General features: G+C 53.8%; 1 protein-coding gene across 2 annotated transcripts; it reads left to right on the top strand.

The window, feature by feature from the left end:
• Positions 1-3291: 3291 nt before the first annotated feature.
• On the top strand, positions 3292-19114 carry LOC136110890 (potassium voltage-gated channel subfamily A member 3). 2 transcript variants are annotated; one of them, XM_071817585.1, is made up of 3 exons: positions 3292-6895; positions 13814-13934; positions 14374-19114. In XM_071817585.1, the coding sequence occupies exon 1, from the start codon at positions 3508-3510 to the stop codon at positions 5263-5265; it is 1758 nt and encodes a 585-aa protein (XP_071673686.1). In that variant the 5' UTR covers positions 3292-3507; the 3' UTR covers positions 5266-6895; positions 13814-13934; positions 14374-19114. The 2 variants fall into 2 exon arrangements, with proteins under 2 accessions (XP_071673686.1, XP_065710668.1); XM_065854596.2 differs by having other exon boundaries at positions 13814-19114.
• Positions 19115-19654: the final 540 nt, after the last annotated feature.

The raw sequence follows: 19654 nt of genomic DNA, 5'->3' as shown, positions 1-19654 counted from the left end.
GTCTCTGAGCTGATACAAGAAACCTCACCAGGGCGTTAACGCTGCCTCGACGGAGCGGTTGGGGCTTCGTGCGGTCCCCACCGCGGCAGCAGAGACGATACACTTCCAGTGCATTAAGGTATTATTGGAACAGCCTTTGCGCTGGAGGGTTTCTGATCCTCCCAGCTAAAGAAGAGCGGATTTGTCCCAGATTTATCAATGGAGGCAGGGTTGCCATTCACATGCTGGGAAGGGGACCGTACCGCGCTGCCTGGTGCCAATGGGGGACAAAGAGCGGGGTTGGTAGGAGAAGGACAACCCCAAAATGCTGCTTGAGAGGCAATGGGGTTCAGCAAGGAGGAGGCAGGATTTGCAGGGTGCTAAGGCAGCCCCGTGCCTGGGGATGGCTGAGGGTCGGGGGAAGGCTCCTGAGCTGGTTTTTGCAGCCCTTGTCCCCTGGGGAGGGATGCTGGGGGGTTCCCCTTGTGATTCGGGTCTGGTTGTGGGAGGAGAGCAGCTGTGTGTCCCCTCTGCTTGGAAATCCGCCCCGAGAAGGCCATTAAAGGAGGAAAAGAGGGATGCTCGCTTTGTTTCTTCATAGAAACTGCATCTGACGTTACAGATCAGCCCGCAGATCATGGCACAGGGGGATTTCTTAAATGACCATTAAGAAGAAAATTGAATTTGTTGAGAGCAGATGCATCAGAAGAGCTGGATGAAAAAGCAGAGGAAAACTTGCAGAAGGAGGACTGGAACATCCTGCATTAAACAGAAAAGCCACAGCCTGGAGGAGCAGGTTTGATGCTGCACCTCACCCAGAGATGTCCCTTCCCCTGGGCTTTTATTCCCTTGAGCTCAGAGCTCCTGGTCTGGGGACAGGAGCCAAGCCACCTCTGTTGCTGCTTGGCAGATCTGGGCTTCGGGGGGTGTCTGTCTGCAAACCCCTCCGGGAAACACGTGTGGGGCTGGCGGAGGGTGATGCCGAGCAGGTGATGCTGTTGCTGTATCCCCGATGCTGAGCCAAAGCTCGGCTCTGGGGACCTCAGCAGGAGGATGGAGCTGAGGTGACCAGCCCCTGCGGCCGCTCGCTCTGCCTGCAGCGACGCTGCTGGTCTGGCACAGCTTAATTGGCTTTGATGGGATTACAGGGAAGCAGCGCAGGAGCAAACGGGGCAGGAGGCCACACGGTGCCTGGGGCCACCGGGCTGTAGCCGGAGAAATCCTTTGAGCCAGCGCCATGCGGGACCAGAGCTGCCCGGAGCTCAAGGGTTAACGTCTGTGCTGGGCTGGCTGCCGCTGAGGGGGGCAAGAGCTTAATCCTCCTCCTGGTTTTAAGGGAAAGGCTTTTCCTAGCAGCATCCCAAAGGGCTGCGACTCTCGGTAATTTCCAAAGAGTTTGCCCCTGACTGAGATCTGGATTAAACTGTTGCAATTATGGAAGTTCTGCCTTGTTGCCTCAAGCCTTTTGTCATCAATAAATGTTGATGGTTTAAAGCAGCCTTGTTTGTTTGCCTTAGACCAGATGACAGTGATTTATTGGCAGAAATCCTAGCAGAGAAAAGAGATGAGCCAGACAAGTCTTGAAGTGCTACACACGTGTGTGTAGTGAGCAGATGATGGTTATTTCATGATCATGAAACCTGTGGGAAACAGATCCTCAAACTTGGATGTCAGCTGTTGTTTCCAGGGTGTTTTCTCAACCTACAAGCAGCATGGGCAGCTCAAGGGTTAATGATGCTCCAGGGCTTTGCTTCCTGCTTGATGTGGGGCTTGGGGTGGCTGGAGATGCTGCGTGGTGGGAAGGAGCAGGGGATGCTCTCCTGGGACCGCGCTGATTAGCACTGTTAATTACTGTAGGGATGATGGGGGAGCAAGACTGGGGACCCATTGCCCCAACTCCCTCCTCCCAGGAGATCTCAAACTAAATGGGACTTGAAAGCGGGGCTGAAAGCCAAGGATGGAGGTGGCAACAAGGGACATGTGTCCGAGTCTGGGGGAAGGTGACACGGCCCAGAGACGAGTGTCCCTGCGTGTGATCGTGAACGTGTTTAACAGCCACACCGAGCTGCTGCCTGTTGCTGGTGTGGAAACCCCAGCGCTGGTGGTGCCAGGAAGGTGGGTTCAGCTCGCTCAGAGCTCGTCTGCGCTCTTCATTTGCCGTTTACAGTCCGGAGTCAGCTCTTACGCTGATATTTATCATTGTTTAGCCCCCTGAGTTTTTATATCGTACAGCTTGTTTCTAATCTAAAGTATAAATAAGTTTGATCTTTTCGTCTGTTTTTCTCTCTGCCTTCTGGAGGCTGATGCTGGTTAAAAATAACAGAGCTCAAGTGGGGGGTTTAAACCTGCGTGGTGCTGGGACCACCCGGCCGGCGTGGCAATGGCAGCACCGTCACCCTTCTCACTCCCCCAACCCTCATGGTCGGGACCTTTCCCAAGCCGGGAACTCCCTGAAATGCCCAAAACCCACTTGGCACATGGCTGGGGAGTAAAGAGCTTCTGCTGTCGGGGGGGTGGGAAATGGGGACCCATTTGGGGGTGCGGAGATCAGAGGTTGTCCCCAGTGCACATCTCTGGGGGACGGAGCGTTTTCCAGCACCGGGTGCCTGCAGAGGAGACTTTCACCTTAAAAAAATCCCTTTTGACCCAAATGGAACTGTTTGAATAAGAAGATCAATTGAAGGCAGAAAGAAAAGAAAGAATTGGAAGCCTTTTGGCTTTCTTGCAGGAGAGTCTGAAATGCAGCTCTGGGTTCAGACAGAAGCTGCCTTGGTTGGGGGCTGGCTCGGCTTCACTGCTCCAGTTGTTTTGCTGTGGGGATGCACATGCACACGTGTGTGCAAACACACACGCGTGTGCACGCAGGCACATGCACACACACACGTGCACACACACACACACACACACACACACATGCTCTCTCTTCTATACAGACAAAAAAAAATCCCCAGCACTCGAGCCGAAACGCTGATTCAAAACAACTGTTGGCGGCTCCGTCGCCGCCGTCTGCTTTCCATTAGCCACAGCCCCGCCGCGCCTCGGCACGGTGACTCGAAACAAACAGGCAAACCCCCAAATTAATAATAAAAATTACATTTTGCCTTCCCGGGGGAAGGGCAGAAAAACTCTTCCTAAGGCAGCGGTTCTGCCAGGGAGAAAAACCCCTCCCTGCGGTGTGACCATCAGAGGATGCTCCCGGGAGGGCGGCGGAGCTCCTGGCTGGGTGGGGTGGGGGGGCGGATGGGGGTGCGGGGATGGCCGGTGGGTGCTGGGGGCCGCGGGGCAGGGCTGGGGGGCCGGTGGGTGTCTCCGGAGCGGTGACTGAGCGAGGCGGTGCCAGGGCTGGGGGCGGATTTTTTGAGAAAAAGCCTCAGCTCCTCAGAGCAGCGGCAGCCGCTGGAGGAGTTGGGCGGCTGTTTCTCCCTCTCCGCCCGGAGGAGGAGGAAGAAGAGGGAGAAGAGGAAGAAGAGACTTCAGCTGCCGCCTCTCCGATCCTCCCCCCCCTTTCCCCTTCCGCCCCTCACCTTTATGGACGAGCGCCGGAGCTTGCTCTACTCTCCGGCCGCCTCCTCCGCCAGCCGGCACCCGCGGGGCGACTCCACCAGCAGCCACCACAACCTGGGCTACAGCGAGCAGCTGCCCCCCGCCGCCCCCCAGCCCGTCCCCGAGCAAGAGGAGGAAGAGGGGGAAGAAGGGGAGGAAGGCAGCATGACCGTGGTGGGGGGCGGAGGCGGCGGAGACCCTTTGCTGGAAGAACCGCAGCATCCTCATCCTCTGCTCGGGGGGGACCGCTACGATCACCCCCCGACCCCGGCCGCCGTCCCCGCCGGGCAGCCCGCGGGCGCCGGGGAGCACGAGTGCTGCGAGCGGGTGGTGATCAACATCTCGGGGCTGCGGTTCGAGACCCAGCTGAAGACGCTGGCGCAGTTCCCCGAAACGCTGCTGGGGGACCCGCGGAAGAGGATGCGCTACTTCGACCCCCTCCGCAACGAGTATTTTTTCGACCGTAACCGCCCCAGCTTCGACGCCATCCTCTACTACTACCAGTCCGGCGGGCGCATCCGGCGACCCGTCAACGTCCCCATCGATATCTTCTCCGAGGAGATCCGCTTCTACCAGCTGGGCGAGGAGGCCATGGAGAAGTTTCGGGAGGACGAGGGTTTCATTCGGGAGGAGCAGCGGCCGCTTCCTGACAAGGAGTTTCAACGCCAAGTGTGGCTCCTCTTCGAGTACCCCGAGAGCTCTGGGCCGGCCCGAGGCATTGCTATCGTCTCTGTCCTGGTCATCCTCATCTCCATCGTCATCTTCTGTCTGGAGACCCTGCCTGAATTCAGGGATGACCACGACTATGAGGGAACTGGCGGGACCTTTGGGACGGGTGGTGCTCCTCTCCCACCTGACGTCTTCACCAATTCCTCGTCCTCAGCCCCTTCCATGGTGTCGTCCTTCACCGATCCTTTCTTTGTAGTGGAGACTTTGTGCATCATCTGGTTCTCCTTCGAGCTGCTGGTCCGTTTCTTTGCCTGCCCCAGCAAGGCCACCTTCTCCAAGAACATCATGAACATCATTGACATTGTGGCCATCATCCCCTACTTCATCACGCTGGGCACCGAGCTGGCGGAGCGGCAGGGCAACGGCCAGCAAGCCATGTCCTTGGCCATCCTCAGAGTCATCCGCCTGGTCAGGGTCTTCCGGATCTTCAAGCTGTCCCGGCACTCCAAGGGGCTGCAGATCCTGGGGCAGACCCTCAAGGCCAGCATGCGGGAGCTGGGTTTGCTCATCTTCTTCCTCTTCATCGGCGTCATCCTCTTCTCCAGCGCCGTCTACTTCGCCGAAGCCGATGACCCCAGTTCGGGTTTCAGTAGCATCCCCGACGCCTTCTGGTGGGCGGTGGTGACCATGACCACCGTGGGCTACGGGGACATGCACCCCATCACCATCGGGGGCAAGATCGTGGGGTCCCTCTGTGCCATCGCGGGGGTGCTGACCATCGCTCTCCCCGTGCCCGTCATAGTCTCCAATTTCAACTATTTCTACCACCGGGAGACGGAGGGTGAGGAGCAAGCCCAGTACATGCACGTCGGGAGCTGCCAGCACCTCTCGTCCAGCGAGGAGATGAGGAAGGCTCGCAGCAATTCCACCCTCAGCAAGTCCGAGTACATGGTGATCGAGGAAGGGGGAATCAACCACAGTGCATTCAAACAGGCTGCCTTCAAAACAGCCAACTGCACAACCACAAACAATCCCAACTGTGTGAACATCAAAAAGATCTTTACGGATGTTTAAAAACAAAACCAACCCAAACCAACAACAAACCAAAACCAAACAGACAGCGACCAAACCTGAGGATGCGGTAAAACAAATAACAATGATAACAATAATAATGCAAAGTGACTGTGTGCTCGGTGTTGTGTGGAACATGCACCATCGTCGGTCTGTGTGTGCCCTCGTTTTTATACGTTGATTTTTTTAGATCCTTCCTTTCTAAAGATCCAAAAAAAAAGGGATTTAAAATTCTCCTAAGAAGAGGACGGCTAAAGGGTAAAGAGAAGGAAGATGAAGACGAAACACACTCACCGTCGAAACAGGTGTTTGTTCTGCAACGTGTTGCGGGGCTGCTTGTGTTTCCTTGTGTTTTGGGGACGTGTCGCTTTGCTCCCGGATCCCCCCCATCCCCAAAGGCAGCGCGGAGCCGATTTCTGTGCCATGGCATAAGCTCACTTGTTGGATTAACAACCCCGGCTTGGGTGGGGAGACGAGGAGAACACGTTGCAGAGCGCACTGGAAGGGGGCTGGGAGGAAATAACCGTTTAATTTCGCAGAGAGTCTCTGTTACCACATTGTTAAATGATGCTTAATATTGAAACCTGTGGTGTGCCATTACGGGCACGTCACGGATTCCCTTTTCTGCCCCGTTAGATCGCTTCTGAAATTCTAATCTGGTCAGAGACCGAGTGCAATCAGCGCTGATTTAAACAGGAAAAAAAACCCCAAAGCAACTCGTTTTCTATTCTGCATTCCCTCCCGCTGCAAGCCGGTGGCACCGTTTCATCCAGCGGCCATCAGAGGCCGTGCAGCGGGTCTGCGTGCGGGAGGAGGGCGGCGAGAGGCAAGGAACGGATTTCGGGAGGCGCCGGTGCGCGGGCAGCGCTGCTGGCGGGGACGCGGGCTCTGGGACCCGGGCTCTGGGACCCGCTCCTCGCCGCGGCTCAGCCCCCCCAGCGGCAGACAAAAGGGATATTTCCTCCTCCTTTTTCTCTTTGCAATGCATTCGGGAGCGATGCAGCCGCTCATCGCCAGAAGATTAAAGCGGCGAACACGCCTTCCAGCGGAAGTCGCGAATTCCGAGCGGAGTGATGCAGTTGCCATGGCGACCCTGGTTTCCTGGGAAACCCCCAAAGGTTGTCATGGCATCCCTGCTCCCATCCCGCCCCCCCGCCCCAGCTCCTCGCTCTTCCCGCAAAAAACCCTTCCAGATGGTTCCATCCCGACGGACACCGCGGATCTGCCCCGCTGCGTCACCCCAGCCCGGCGCCCCGTCCCGCGCCACGTGCCCCCCGCACCCAGCAAAGCACCCATAGGCAATAAGCACCCCCCGAATCCGCCTGTCCCTGGTGGAGGAGCTCACACCTTGGCAGGGAAATTTGGGGATGGAGCCTCATCCTGCAAAAACCAGCACCCCAGAACCACCCCGCGCTCGCCCTGCGCCGCACCAAACCCGGTGGCTTTTCCCCCAAAACCCGGTGTGAAATGGCACCGAGCGGCTCGGCTGAGAAACCTCAGCGGCTGTTTTGAAACGAGGGGGACACGTCTGTAAAGAACGGGATCAAAAAGTAACCAAAACCCCGCCGGGGAAAATCCACCGGCTTCGTCTTTACGTGTGCACCAGGGGCCACGGGACATCTGATGGGACCAGGTGAGCTCTGCACGGGGTCCACTTTAATAGCATCATAAAGTAATGTTGCTCTTTTGGACAAACCTGATGTTTTCCACTGCCTACTTTTATTTTTCAGCTTATCTCAGGTATTTTTGTGCACATTAGGTAAAGCGGGATAACATCCTATTGCTCCGCTGCTTCTGTTTGCTTTTCAATTTGCTTTTCAGTTCTGTGCATAGGAGGAAAACCCTGCTGCTTGGTTTCCGCAGCTGCATTTCTCCAGTGCTGTGCTCAAAGGGTTATTTGCAGCGGTTTTAACGCTGCGGCCCCAGCTCTGCCGTGGCAGCAGGGCCTGGCTGCTCGGCCTCAGCTCCCTTTCTCCTCTGCTTTGCTGGGGTTTGGCTTAAATCGAACCAGATTCCTTCGAAGATGCTGTTACAAACCTCTTGTGACAAAGAGAGATTTGAGCCTGTGCTCATCTCACCTTTCCCAAGCACGTGGAAAGGGGGATTTGTCCTGAGAGACGCTGGCGATGCCGAAATCGGAGTTTCGCTGGGATCGGGACAGTTTGTAACGCTCTCCCTCATCCTTGCCTTAGCCCCAGGTACTAAAAACCTTAGAACAACGTCTTAACTCGTGGTACATGGCAGCTTTATTGGGGCTGCTGCAAACTGGTGGCCTAACATGGTGTTTATTAGGAAGATGCCCCAGAGCATCGCGGGGGCAACGAACCCTGGATCCCTTGTCTGGGAGAACGGGATCACCCCAGCGTGCCTTTCCCTTTCCTGAGACGTCATTTCTGCCTACGAGCTCTAACGTTTTGATTGTTATTAAAGCCTTTTTTTTCCGCACACCTCTTACTAAAGGAGGGTTTGGGTTGAAAAGCAGTGGAAACAGCCCCACGCGGGAGAGTTTGCAGATGGGTTTTGTGTCTGCGTTCTCCCCGTGGCAGCTGCACGGGGTACGGAAACCACATGTTCTCCTGGAAATGGCACAGCGCAGTTCTCAGTTTCTGTGTCATCTAAAATAAGCAGAAGCCTTGCAGGTTGCTGGTTTGCTTTCCTGGCAACTCCCCACCTTATTTTGTAGGGGTAGAATAATTTCAAATTGATTTTATTACCGGTAAAAGATGCCGTGTGGGAGAGGCGGCGAGAAAACCGCTTCATCCACTGGAGCCAAAGGAAGTTTTGCTGCAGTATCAAGTGGTATCTCTGAAAAATATCCAAGCACTGCTGCTCTGTCTTTAAGATACACCCGAAATTTGGAAGAGGAAAACCAGGGATATGCTTTCGATGCTCTGCCCCGTTTCTCTGCGCTGTCTCGTTAGGGACCATTGGGCGAGATCAACGCTTTGTGCTGTTGCAGGGGCTGGCGGCTCCTCGTGCATTGAGCGCCGTGTGTGTCGTGCCAGGAATCGCGGCGGTCGCTGCGAGGTTGCTCCCTTTGCAGCCAGCTGCTTATTTAACTTACTCTTCTCTCTTGCAATGTGGCTCCTATTAGGACTTGAGCCGGTTTTAACGGTCGCTGGGGAGTTAAAGCGGAGCCTCAGCCTTTGCAGCGGGTTGGACCCGGCTGGGTCTGATGTGCTTAGAGGGGGCAGCAGCAGGAGATGAGAATTAGCGGAGCTGCTGCAGAGCCTTCCCAGGCGGGGTGAAGGGCTTGCCTAGACTCAGCTTATTACATTAACCGGAGGAAAGTGCATTACCGAAAGCTGCTGGCTGACATTTAAGATCACACGGAAAGCAAGCAGGGGAAAGGCTGCGTCCCGAGGTCGTCCCCGGCCTGGATTCCCCGGTCGGTTGTCTGGATGTGCGGCGTGGCAGGGATGCTCTCTGAAATGTCCGTGTCCTCCTCCCCTGTCCTTCGTGCCTGTCACCTCAGGGACAAAGTGACACCAGAGGAGGGGAGCGGGCAGCTCCTGCCCCAGGGATGCAGCTCCTGCCCCAGGGATGCAGCTCCTGCCCCAGGGATGCAGCTCCTGCCCCAGGGATGCAGCCCTGCGAGGCTGTAGCTGCCTCCCCTGATGCTTTACATATTTGGTATCTATAAGAGCACTGATCATATAGAACCTTGTACAGGCTCCTGCCTCCTTTCCCCTCCCTCTGCGTGTTTTCCAGGACCTGTTCCCTTCCCCGTTTCCAGCCCTGGATGCCACCTCGAAACGCATCCTTGGTGCAGAGGGACACAGGGGACACGCAGCAGCCCTGACCCCGGCCCCTCTGCTTGGTACTTTGACACCGTCACCTTTTCCTCCTGCTTGTTTGCCCTTTGTGTGTGTGTTTCCAGGCCTGAGCTCTTCTCAAATGGTTCTGTTGTTCTCCAGCACAATAGGTGCCCTTCAGGTGCTCGGGGTGGCCGGAGGAGCGGAGCAGCGTCCATCCCACCCGCGTGCGGGCACCAACAAGCGCTGCAGATATCTCTTTCCTCCCAAAGGGTTCAATTTCTTTCCAGGCAATTGTTCCTGCTCCATCACTTGACAAAGGACATCGGGCTTTGTTTTTAATCCCGAGTCTATGGACGGTTAAGCGAAGGCAAAGGGCGGACGAGCGGCTTCCCCAGGAGAAGGGAAGGAGCCACCCGGCGCGCAGGGGATGCGAAGAGCTCTGTCCTGCAGGGCTGCGGCACAGGGCAAGGGGCTCTTGCAGCGGTTGGTGTGTGCCGAGAGCATTTGACATGAAATCTCTTCAACTGTGTAGTTTGGAGCCCTCTTCCTGCCAAGCTTTTAAAATATGCATCTCTTGATGAGAGCGCATGGAGGCTTCCATTGCATCCTGCTGGAAGGCAGGGCCTTTTTTACCCCCGTTTCCAAACGCTTTAACAAGTGATCTCTGGGCAGGCTGCAAACCTGCGAGTGCAGACAGACAAACGGAATTTAAACGCCTCATTTTGCCCTTCAGTCTCAGCTGTTGAAGGTGCTGGGAAGGAGAGCTCAGGTGCAAAGGCAATTGGATGGGCGATGGGTGCAGGGAAATAGAGCCTTTCTGGACACCATAGGGTGCTGTGGGCAGGGTAGTATCCTATACATCGTTCCCTATACGTTGTTTTCCTGCAGAGCAGCCCCAACCTCGTGTCCGCAGCATCTGGCTCTTGCCCCAGCTGAAGCTCTGCTGGCTCCATCGTGGCCAAGCCTGGGACACAACTGAGAGCTCTCACTCCCAAACTTGGCTTCCCAAACAGGAAGATGAGTAATGGTGTCTCCATCACAGCGATGTTCATCCCACCTGGTGGGACGCATGTTTGCTGCTTTACTCTGGGAAGACACGAGGGCTCCTGCTTTTTGTCACCCACAAATCCCATTTTTTGCTCATGAGAACCATCCTCCGCGTGACGGGTGCGTGCAGGGTCCCATGCCGCCCTTCTTGCTGGAGCCCTTTTGTCCCCTCTGCTGGCAAAACTCAGCCACAAATGCTCTGAGAAAGTCCCCCCGTGTGCTTTTCCTTCCACAAACAAGGCTCTGCTTTATGAGACCCCCAAGTTTCGGGCTCTGTCTGTGTCTCATCACCTGAATTTCTAGCACTAAGGATGCTCTGCAGCCGGGCAGGGAAACCTTCCCGCACCAACCTCCCCGCAGGGCACCGTCACTTCTCTTCTTCTTATGAACCAGGACATGCTCGAGTAAATTAAAACCCATCTCCTATCTCATTCATCTTGTCACTCGAGTCAGGAGTAGCTAAAATACTCCCCGATGCCTGGTCTTCCCTTACTCATAACGGGAACAGTTTTCACCTACATACGCTGCACACTCATATTGAGACCCCGGCTCAGCGCTGCTGTGTTTGTGCAGGAATGATTCATTTCCTTCAACCTCGTAATTCAGATGCTTTTCTGAGCTTGTTTAAGCTCTGTCGTGTCTGTGGCTTTTCTGCAGTTGTTGCACTTCATTTTTAGCATCTTTCACACATTCTGGGTGGGAAGGCTTGGTTTGGATGGGCGGCTCGCACGACCGGCTTAGCCAGCAGCTGGCTGTGCTCACACAGGGACAGCAACCCATTGATTTTGATGCTGACCAGCACCAGCTGCTTTGCTTTGCTTCCTCTGAAGATACAGAAGGTCCTTTGGGCTTGTGCCGTGGTTTGCTGGCCGCAGGGTCCGTGCTTGGGGTCGCATCTCCTTCCTTTCTCCAGACATTTTGCGACCAGGACGGAGAGATCTCGCTGCAGGGTCTCCAGCCCTAGGAGAGAACAGCCCGGGCTTTTCGGATGCAGCTCGGGTTCAGCTGGTTTTCTGACGTCTGATACCTCCTGGGAATTGGCTTTATTGCTCTTTTTTCTCAACCAAGCCGTCACGAGCATCACACGAACATTTACCTTCATCAGCCAAACGTGGAACTCAGGAAGTAGAGATATCAGGTTAAGATGATCTCTTTTCCTTAACCCCCGCATTGGTTGGCATCGATTATACCTTCCTTTTTAATTCCGTATTGAGACTCTTGGCCGTCCCAGCGTGTTGTTTGGGATCGGCGGCAGATGGCCAGACCCATCGTTTTTGCAGGTCGCTGTGTTTATCCCTTAAAACAATTGGCCCAACAGGAGCTATTTTCCAGCCCTCTGGATCTTCACCAGGTCCAGCCCCAAGAGATGCTCAGCCCCTGCAGTCCCACGAGCTGCTTCGCCAGCTCCGAGTGCTTGGATGCGAGTCATTTGGCTCAGCTGGCTTACAAAACATCTAATTTGAGGGGCTGCTGTTTAATATCCTGTGTTTCTCACAGAGCGGAGAGGATTTCATCACCCCCGGACGATGGGAATGCATCTGGATCCCTTCAGGGAGCAGCAATATCTCCGGGCTCCTCACTCCCACTGCTGTTCCTGCTGAATTCAGTGCAATAACGTCACCGTTAGGCTGAGGATTTGGGGCTTCGTTCTCCAAGGGCGATCATAGAGCCTGGAAAGGCACCAGGTTACCCCAAACCACTGGATTATTTGCCCAGCTTGAGAGAATTGTCATTTACCGTGTAACCTGCAGAGCCTCAGCTCTGCCGTCCCCTTCTCAGCCAAACTGACTGTATCTCCCGCATTGCGCGAGGCCGAAGGTGCTGTTTGGGTTTTATTTGTGTAATACCCCAGCAATGCTCGAGGATCCCGGCAGTTTGACCATTGCTTTGCAAAGAAAAGCAGGAGCCCTTCCCTGCTGGCGGGTGGGAGGGGCGCGTAATCCCCCCAGCAAGCCCGGTCCAATAAAGCATAAACCCCAGTCAGCTTTAAGCCCATGAGTAGTCCTGCTGGCACCTCTAGATAAGCCGGTACTTGAATAACCAGCTCCTTGAAGGAGCACTAAGCCTCTCTGGTAGCTTATTTGTCTGAGCACCGCGCTGCCTTGCGAGGGATCTTTGCTTCTTGTGGGAAATCCTTTCTCTGCCTGTTTTTAGCATCCCTGCAACATCATCCCTGCGACACTATCCCTGTGACCTCATCCCCACAACATCATCCCCACAATATCATCCCCACAACATCATCCCCCCAACATCACCCCCACAACATCATCCCCTCAACATCATCCCCCAACATCATCCTCCCAACATCATCCCCCAACATCATCCCCTCAACATCATCCCCCAACATCATCCTCCCAACATCATCCCCCAACATCATCCCCCAACATCATCTCCCAACATCATCCCCCAACATCATCCCCCCAACATCATCCTCCCAGCATCATCCTCCCAGCATCATCCCCCAGCATCATCCCCACAACATCATCTCCCAACATCATTCCCCCATCATCCCCCCAACATCATCCTCCCAACATCATCCTCCCAACATCATCCCCACAACATCATCCCCCAACATCATCCCCCAACATCATCCTCCCAACATCTTCCCCCCAACATCATCCCCCAACATCATCCTCCCAACCTCATCCCCACAACATCATCCCTGCAATATAATCCCCCAACATCATCCCCACAACATCATCCCCCAACATCATCCCCCAACATCATCCCCCAGCATCATCCCCCAACATCATCCCTGCAACCTCATTTCCCCAACATCATCCCTACATCATCTCTGCAACATCCAAAATCACATCTCCCCCTCCTCAGTGCATGAATCCTATCCCCTCCATCCTGACTCTCTTTTTGGGGCAAACAGGCTCATTTCTGGGGATGAGCCAGGATCAGGCAGGTCCTGCCGCCTTAGGCTGGGATCTGCAGATCCTTCCTACCCTCGGCTCATCACCGGCTGCTAATGAAGCATCCGGCTCACATAATCTGATTTGGCGGTAGCGCTCATCTTATTAGCGTGCACCACACACTGGTTTTAATACAGTTAATGAACCTCGCTATAGGAAGCTTTACTAATTCCCTCTTGAAAAATCACCGCGAAAGGGCCAGAATTGGGGTGCGCGACTCCCGCTGGCTCGGCCGGGGCTGAAACCCATGGGAGATGTGGCCGGGAGGTGGGGAGCGCCCATTGCCGCGCTGTGCACTGAGTGCAGAGCACTGATTTTTCGGCAGAGCAAGAAGGATATGAACAGTTACCTGAAATTTCTCGGCGCTTTGGTGTCTGAAAGACAGAGCTGCGCGGTCCGAGCGCTGGGTGCGGGATCAGCCCCAGATCAGATCTGTAAGATCAAGCAATTGCTTGATATTACGTGAATCATATTGAATCGGAACAAACCCAGCTTGATTAAGATAAAAACATGATGAGGAAAACCCGCTTTGCGCTAATTATTCTGGATTTGGAACTTGCTGTTGATGTGAGATAATAGTTAATAACCGGAATATATTTAATGATTCTTTTTTCTATCTTTAGCTTGCTTTAGCCTGTTGCGTTTGGTCTGTCGAACACTTTTAATTAGCAAATTTTCCCTGTTTTATTTGGGGGACGGGGATGTGAAGCTGTCAAAGGGCACCAATGCGCAACGTTCATTCTACTTCGCCTTGAAAAAACAACCATAACCTGTTGCTTGTTTCCCAGAGCAGGCTGTGCATAAAGTGGTTCTTTGCTCTGCCCACAGATGACAAGACGTCTCAAACTAAGACCTTCAGGACTGTGTTGAGAGATCAAACATCTCCAAGGAAACGGCAAAACATCACGGACCCCGTGACCGACGCTGCTGTGGACCCGACCGATGGAGGGTCTGTCTTCCCCACTTGAACCCATTTCATATTTCATATCTATATATATGAACTATTTGCCATGTTATCTGTGTTTCCTACCAAGTGCATTATGTAGAAGGGAATATCTTTGCAGCCCGAAGTTTATTTTCATACCATGTGCAATATAACTGAACAAAGCCAGGAAAAAGGAGGAGGGGAGGTGAAAATCGCTTGGACATTATTTCAGTCTTGTTTTTTAATTTAGAAAAACCTCTTGAAAGATGAAGCAACCAGAAAGGAAACGTTAACCAGAGCTACTAATACGCATCCAAGTGCTTCATTCGGGGTGGGAGGGAGATGGGGAAGATTGGGTTGCTCTCACTGTTCCCTGCCCAAGCCCACGGGTGGTTTGCAGCGCTGGTGGTGAATAATTTCTGTCCTGTTTCCTGACCTTCCTGTAAATGCTCTTTGTAAGCAGGTGTGTGTTGTACCAAAGGCTGTGATTTATTTTAAGACCTTATTAAGAAAGCAACATCCCCGCCGATGCTGAGGAGAGCGGTGTCCGACCGTCCACAAGCTGTGCCTTGCTTTCAGGATCGCTTCATGAAAAACCAAGGAGCAACCGAACTTCCAGGGGTGGAAAAGGTGGAAAACCCAATCCTGGCCGGTTGTGCCCGTGCTGCATTTCACCAGAGCCCAGGCGCCTTTCTCTGCTGTCCCACGGCTCTTCAGGCCCCAGGGAATATGAAGTATTGTATTGCTAACGCTATAATAAACGGGCCCTCCATCGCCCCTTTGCCCGCTGTTGTTTCATTTTGCAGGTGAGGGGTTAAGAGCCGGGGGTCGCCCACGCTGTTGTAAAGCTGTGAAAATGGGGTTTCTATAACCTCACCGCACTTCCTAGGAATGTATAGGTGGATAATTTCAGCCCCGTGCAATGGGATCGATGCTCTGCAAAGGCATAAATGCAAATGGCAAAGGGGCTGATGGTCTCTGTGCTGCTGGTTCCCCCGCTCGCCCCAGCTCATCCCTCCACACGCTGCCTCCGTCCCAGCTTGGAGATGAAACCCACGCGGCACACACTCCGTCCCGTCACAGAGCTGGGTTTCTGGGTGAAAATAATGTCATGGGGACTCTGGTGAGCACGGGAACCTGTGTCTGCATCGCAATAACTCCCCGGGGGTCGTTTGGGGAACGTTCGTTTGGGCTGGAGCAAGCGAAGCGAGATGGAGTTCGCTGGGGATGCTCAAGGAGAGACCACAGAGGACACATCACCGGGTGCGTGGAGCAGACTCTGAATTCGTGCTGCTCATCGCTTTAGGTCCATATCCAAGGACGAGCCTTGAGGTCCACACCTGGAAAACAGAGCGAGGAGCAGCACCAAAACCTGGATCCATCACCAAGCAGAGCTCATTACCCACATTTCAAACCAGATTCCGGGCAGGAGATGGGGAACATCCACAGGAGACACACGTGAGATGCTTTAGGGTGCAACCCAGGTGAGGATGCACTTAAAAATACACATCCTACCCAGACGAAAGGCTCTGAAATGGGAAGACTCAGGGGAATATTCGTGGCAAAGCAACAGGCTGCCTGCACCAGGCCTCTCTGCTTGCAGAAGAGCTTTGAAGAGGAGTGAAACCCACGTGGGTTTCTGAGCATCGTTCGGGCTGCGATGGCTCCGGGCCTGTCTGTGGGTCAGCAGAACTCATCTTCCTTCCAGCTTCAGCTGAAATCAGGGCTGAGAAATTCCCGGCACGGCGGGGATGTGACGTGGTTTTTAAGGAATGCGTCGACTTCGGTGAGGACGCGTTTGTTTTGTTTGGTTTTTAAACAGGGATCATTCCTTGGCTTGAAATCCTCCTCCTGTCTTGGCTTACGCATCGTTGGTGATGGAGACCTTGGTCACGGGGTCCCAAAGACGGAAACCGCTGGGGCTGGGGAGAACAGGCCGAAATAACAGTGGGAAAAGCAGCGGTTTTAGTCAAAGCTGCGTTGCTCACCTCGGGGAACGAAGAGCACGCGTGGGTCTGGCCCTTAGTGGGATGTTGCTCCTTGGGCTCGTTTGCATTCATTCCCAGCGTGGCAGAAACCCCGTGGATAAATGGATTAGAAAGGGTTTTGCTGCTGTGGTGCTGCTGGGCACCTGGTTTTACGCAGGTTTTGCAGCACAAGGTGCAGAGGGAGGTGGGTTGGGGAGGAGCTGGTCCCGGAGCCCCCGCAGCGTGAAATCGATGCGGTGTGGAAGCCGTCCGCGCCAATTAAAGCTAATTAGAGTGGCGGCTCTTATTAACTTCACATTTGGCTGTGCCCCAATAACCGAGCAGTGGGCCCTTCCCTGGGGCCGATGGGGCTGGGCTTTTTTTGGGGGGGAGATCTCACCTCCAAAACCACGAAGCAGCTGCAAACCAGCTGTGTTTTCCGCTTTCCCCGCAGCGCGGCGGGTTCGTAACGTTCTCTGGGGGCTGCGAAGGGGGGAGAACAACAGCTTAACAACCGAAATCCCGAGGGACTGACCCAGAAAGGGCTTTTCCACCACGCTGGGGGTTTGGGGTGCAAACAGCCAAAGCACCAGACACCCCCACATCACCCATGGGGGTAACAGGACATTAACAGGAGGAGGATTGATTTTCCAGATGGCAACACAGACCTGGATCTTGGGAAGCTCTGCTCCCAAAGGTGTTAAATTTAGTTTCTTTTGGAACATGATCTAGTAGCCCTTAAAATGGGGGATAGAATGTATCAGTACTAAAGTTATTCTTATTTTTCACCAGTGTTACAGAGAGCTTTTTTATGGCACATGTGTAACCATCTGTTTCCAACAGCCTCTTTGTTAGAGCATCGCTGTGTTACGGTTCAAAAGGTGTAGTTTGATGAGCAAAGAGATGGGAATAAACCAGATCCTTTCACCCGTCTGGGTTTGGGGAAGAAATGCAGCAGAAATGCCCCATTCCTGGAGCTCCCCAACCCCACCAACATCTCCCAACCCAGCAATCCTGCCACATTTCCACCTCTTCTTGTCGTGCATTCTGACGGCGTTGCTCTGTTGCTCCATGCTGTTGGGTTTCTTTCGCTTGGCCGCCAAGCCAGCTAATTGTTAATGTGCTTTGTCAAAATAATCGACAGTTCGATAGTCTTTAGCTGTCAGTCCGGTGTATTAATCTGTGTCGCCACGTCTCGAGCCTCGTGCGTTTTAAAGGCCGGTAGCCGTGGTACCAGGACGGCCGTGCTGCGACGCCATTGAGAGCGGAGCGCTGGGCTTGGCAAGGGAACGCAAACTCAAAACGTATCCAGTCGATTAAAACAAAACACCAACAAAAAAGGGAGCGATTTAATGATGGTTGACATCAAGAGAAGATGCAAAACGCAGCGTGCATTGATTCCTGTAATCATCCCAACGCAGGCTGCTCATCTTTATTCATAGCCCTTCAAAGCCCAGCTCTGATGCTGAGCATCTCAGGGGTGCTGTGCGTTGTTTCTCCTCTGCTGCCATCTCTGGCAAACGCCAAACGCCATCCTGGACCCCTTTTCATTTCAGGGCGCAATTAAAGTGATGAGGGCTCTGTCCTCGGGGCCACCCTGGTGAGCAGGCAGGAAACCCAGCCCTGGGGTCGGGGCAGGTAAACCACTTGTTTTAAGAGCAGATTTTAAGAAGGTGGCAAAATCAGGCAGCAAAATACCTCCCGGAGTACTCAGAGGTGCTGAGGAGGGCTCGGTGGGCACTGGGGATGGGATGAGGGGTCGCAGGCAGCTGGAGAAGAGACAGCGGCCAACAGGCGGCTCCGCTGGCCCCGCTGGGCTCGGGGAGAACTCGGGGCTCCTGTTCTCAGCCTCTTCCCACCGGTGCTGGCAAAACCCTGAATATTTGTGTCTCCGAACCCAGGCTCTGAGCACCCCAGGGGCTTGAATTGCTCACACACTTGGATGTTTTCGGAGGCAGATGTTTGAATGCTGTTATTGCTACTGAATCCTTTTAAAATTAGGGAATTTGTGGGATAACGCTTTTCTCCCTGAAAACCTTTGGGAGCCGGCGTGTTCCCCAGCCTTTTCTTTCCATTGCACAGAGTCAGCTCAAAGTTGTCCCTTGAGCTGAGACTAAACCCAAGGAGCAGCCTTGGCTGAATTAACTTACCCAGCTCTATAATCCCCACGCTTTCATCCGCCAGCCTCTGATACAGGTAAATCCTGTGTCTTTTTCACATTTTCTCTGCCCTCCCCAAGCCGCCACTACCCCCTGGCACCACCCCCTGCTTTGGTGACACTGATGCTGTGTTTTAAATGCATCGCTCCTGTTCCCAAGGATGATTTTGGGGCTGGACAATTTATCTGGCGGTGCACAAGTCACTGATAGAGCTGGACTTGCACATCGAATGGTATTAAGGGGAGACGTAGCCGGGAAATTGTAAACTAGTGCCTGAAATAGGGCAGTTTTAACACAAAACGATGTATTTGTGCAATTAGTATATTGGACATGGGACTCGGTCATTCAGATTGCTCCAGTCTTGTAGGAAACCCACCTTTGTTGTTGAAGGTCGGATATCCCCACGGCTGAATTTTCAAGGAGCACAGGATTAAATCCATCACCTGAGGTCCAAAAGCATTGCAGATGGGGATGTTGTGTTGAGCACCGGCCTCCAGCACAGGAGCAGCTGCTGTTTAATGTCCCATCATTTACTATGCAAAGTAAATGGGGCTGGATGGCTGGATACCACTTTGACTCTGCTTTCCCTCCTTGGCGTGCAAAGCCAAGGGATGCTCCCCTGGCCCGGAACACACGGCGGGTCCATCTGAACAGTGAAGTTTTGCCGTGTGAAAATCAGTGCATCTGACTGAAAAACTAAAGGAGGAAAAATCCCGATTGACGAGGTGCCACGGGAATGACGCGGTTTTGAACTGGAGGTGTGAAGTGCAGTCTTGTTCCTCTGAGTTCGTTTTAAACTCTGTTTTTGCCAGTGAGCTGTGTTGCGGTTGTTAAAACTTGTTCTTTTGACATTAGTCTGATGCTCAAAGAAGCCGCTGCACCCGTCGTCCCGTCCTCCACCGCCCTGGGGACCTTGTGTTCCGTTACCGGTTAAAAAGTGATTTTGTTTGGGGTTTATTTCAGTTGTGTGATTTTTTTACCTGATGTCGAATTTATTTTTTTAATGTTTGGTTTATTTTCATTAGAAATCGAAACTGTTCTTTCATACGCAAAGTTCAATAAAATGGCCGTAACGCGTCGTGGTTCGAAGCTGAAGCGGGCGAAGGGGAGATGGGGATGCAGGGGGTGGGTGAGGATGGGGTTTGAGATGTGTCCCCTGCGGGGGGAGGTTGAGGTTGGATTTGGGGACAATTCCTTCCCCAAAGGGCAGTGGGGCATTGGAACAGGCTGCCCAGGGCAGTGCTGGAGTCACCATCCCTGGAGGGTTGGATGGATGGAGATGAAGGATTTTGGATGCTCCCCACACCTTCCTGTGGAACAGCAGCAATTCCTTTATACACCAACATTTCTGCAGCCCGGAGGGAATTAAGCAGAAATTACGGGAACCTCCAGGATCTGGACTGTGGACCTGAGCAGGGACTGAAGCCCCACGGGCGATGCTGCGGCTCCCAGGGGTGCTCGGTTGTGGTGCCCCGGTGGGTGCTGCTCGTCTGGGAACGCGTGAGCTGAGAGCCAGGGGTGAGCAGGGGGAGAAGGGGAAGCCGCAGCTAAAAATAGCTATTTTTGAAAGAAAGGGCTGAAAACCTCTTTGAAGAAGTGAGGGGAGAGGGGGAGGGTT

Source organism: Patagioenas fasciata, chromosome 21 (assembly GCF_037038585.1).
Source record: "Patagioenas fasciata isolate bPatFas1 chromosome 21, bPatFas1.hap1, whole genome shotgun sequence".
Classification (NCBI taxonomy): Eukaryota; Metazoa; Chordata; class Aves; order Columbiformes; family Columbidae; genus Patagioenas; species Patagioenas fasciata.
Note: the sequence above shows the minus strand (reverse complement) of the source record. Positions and strands in the feature narration are given on the sequence as shown.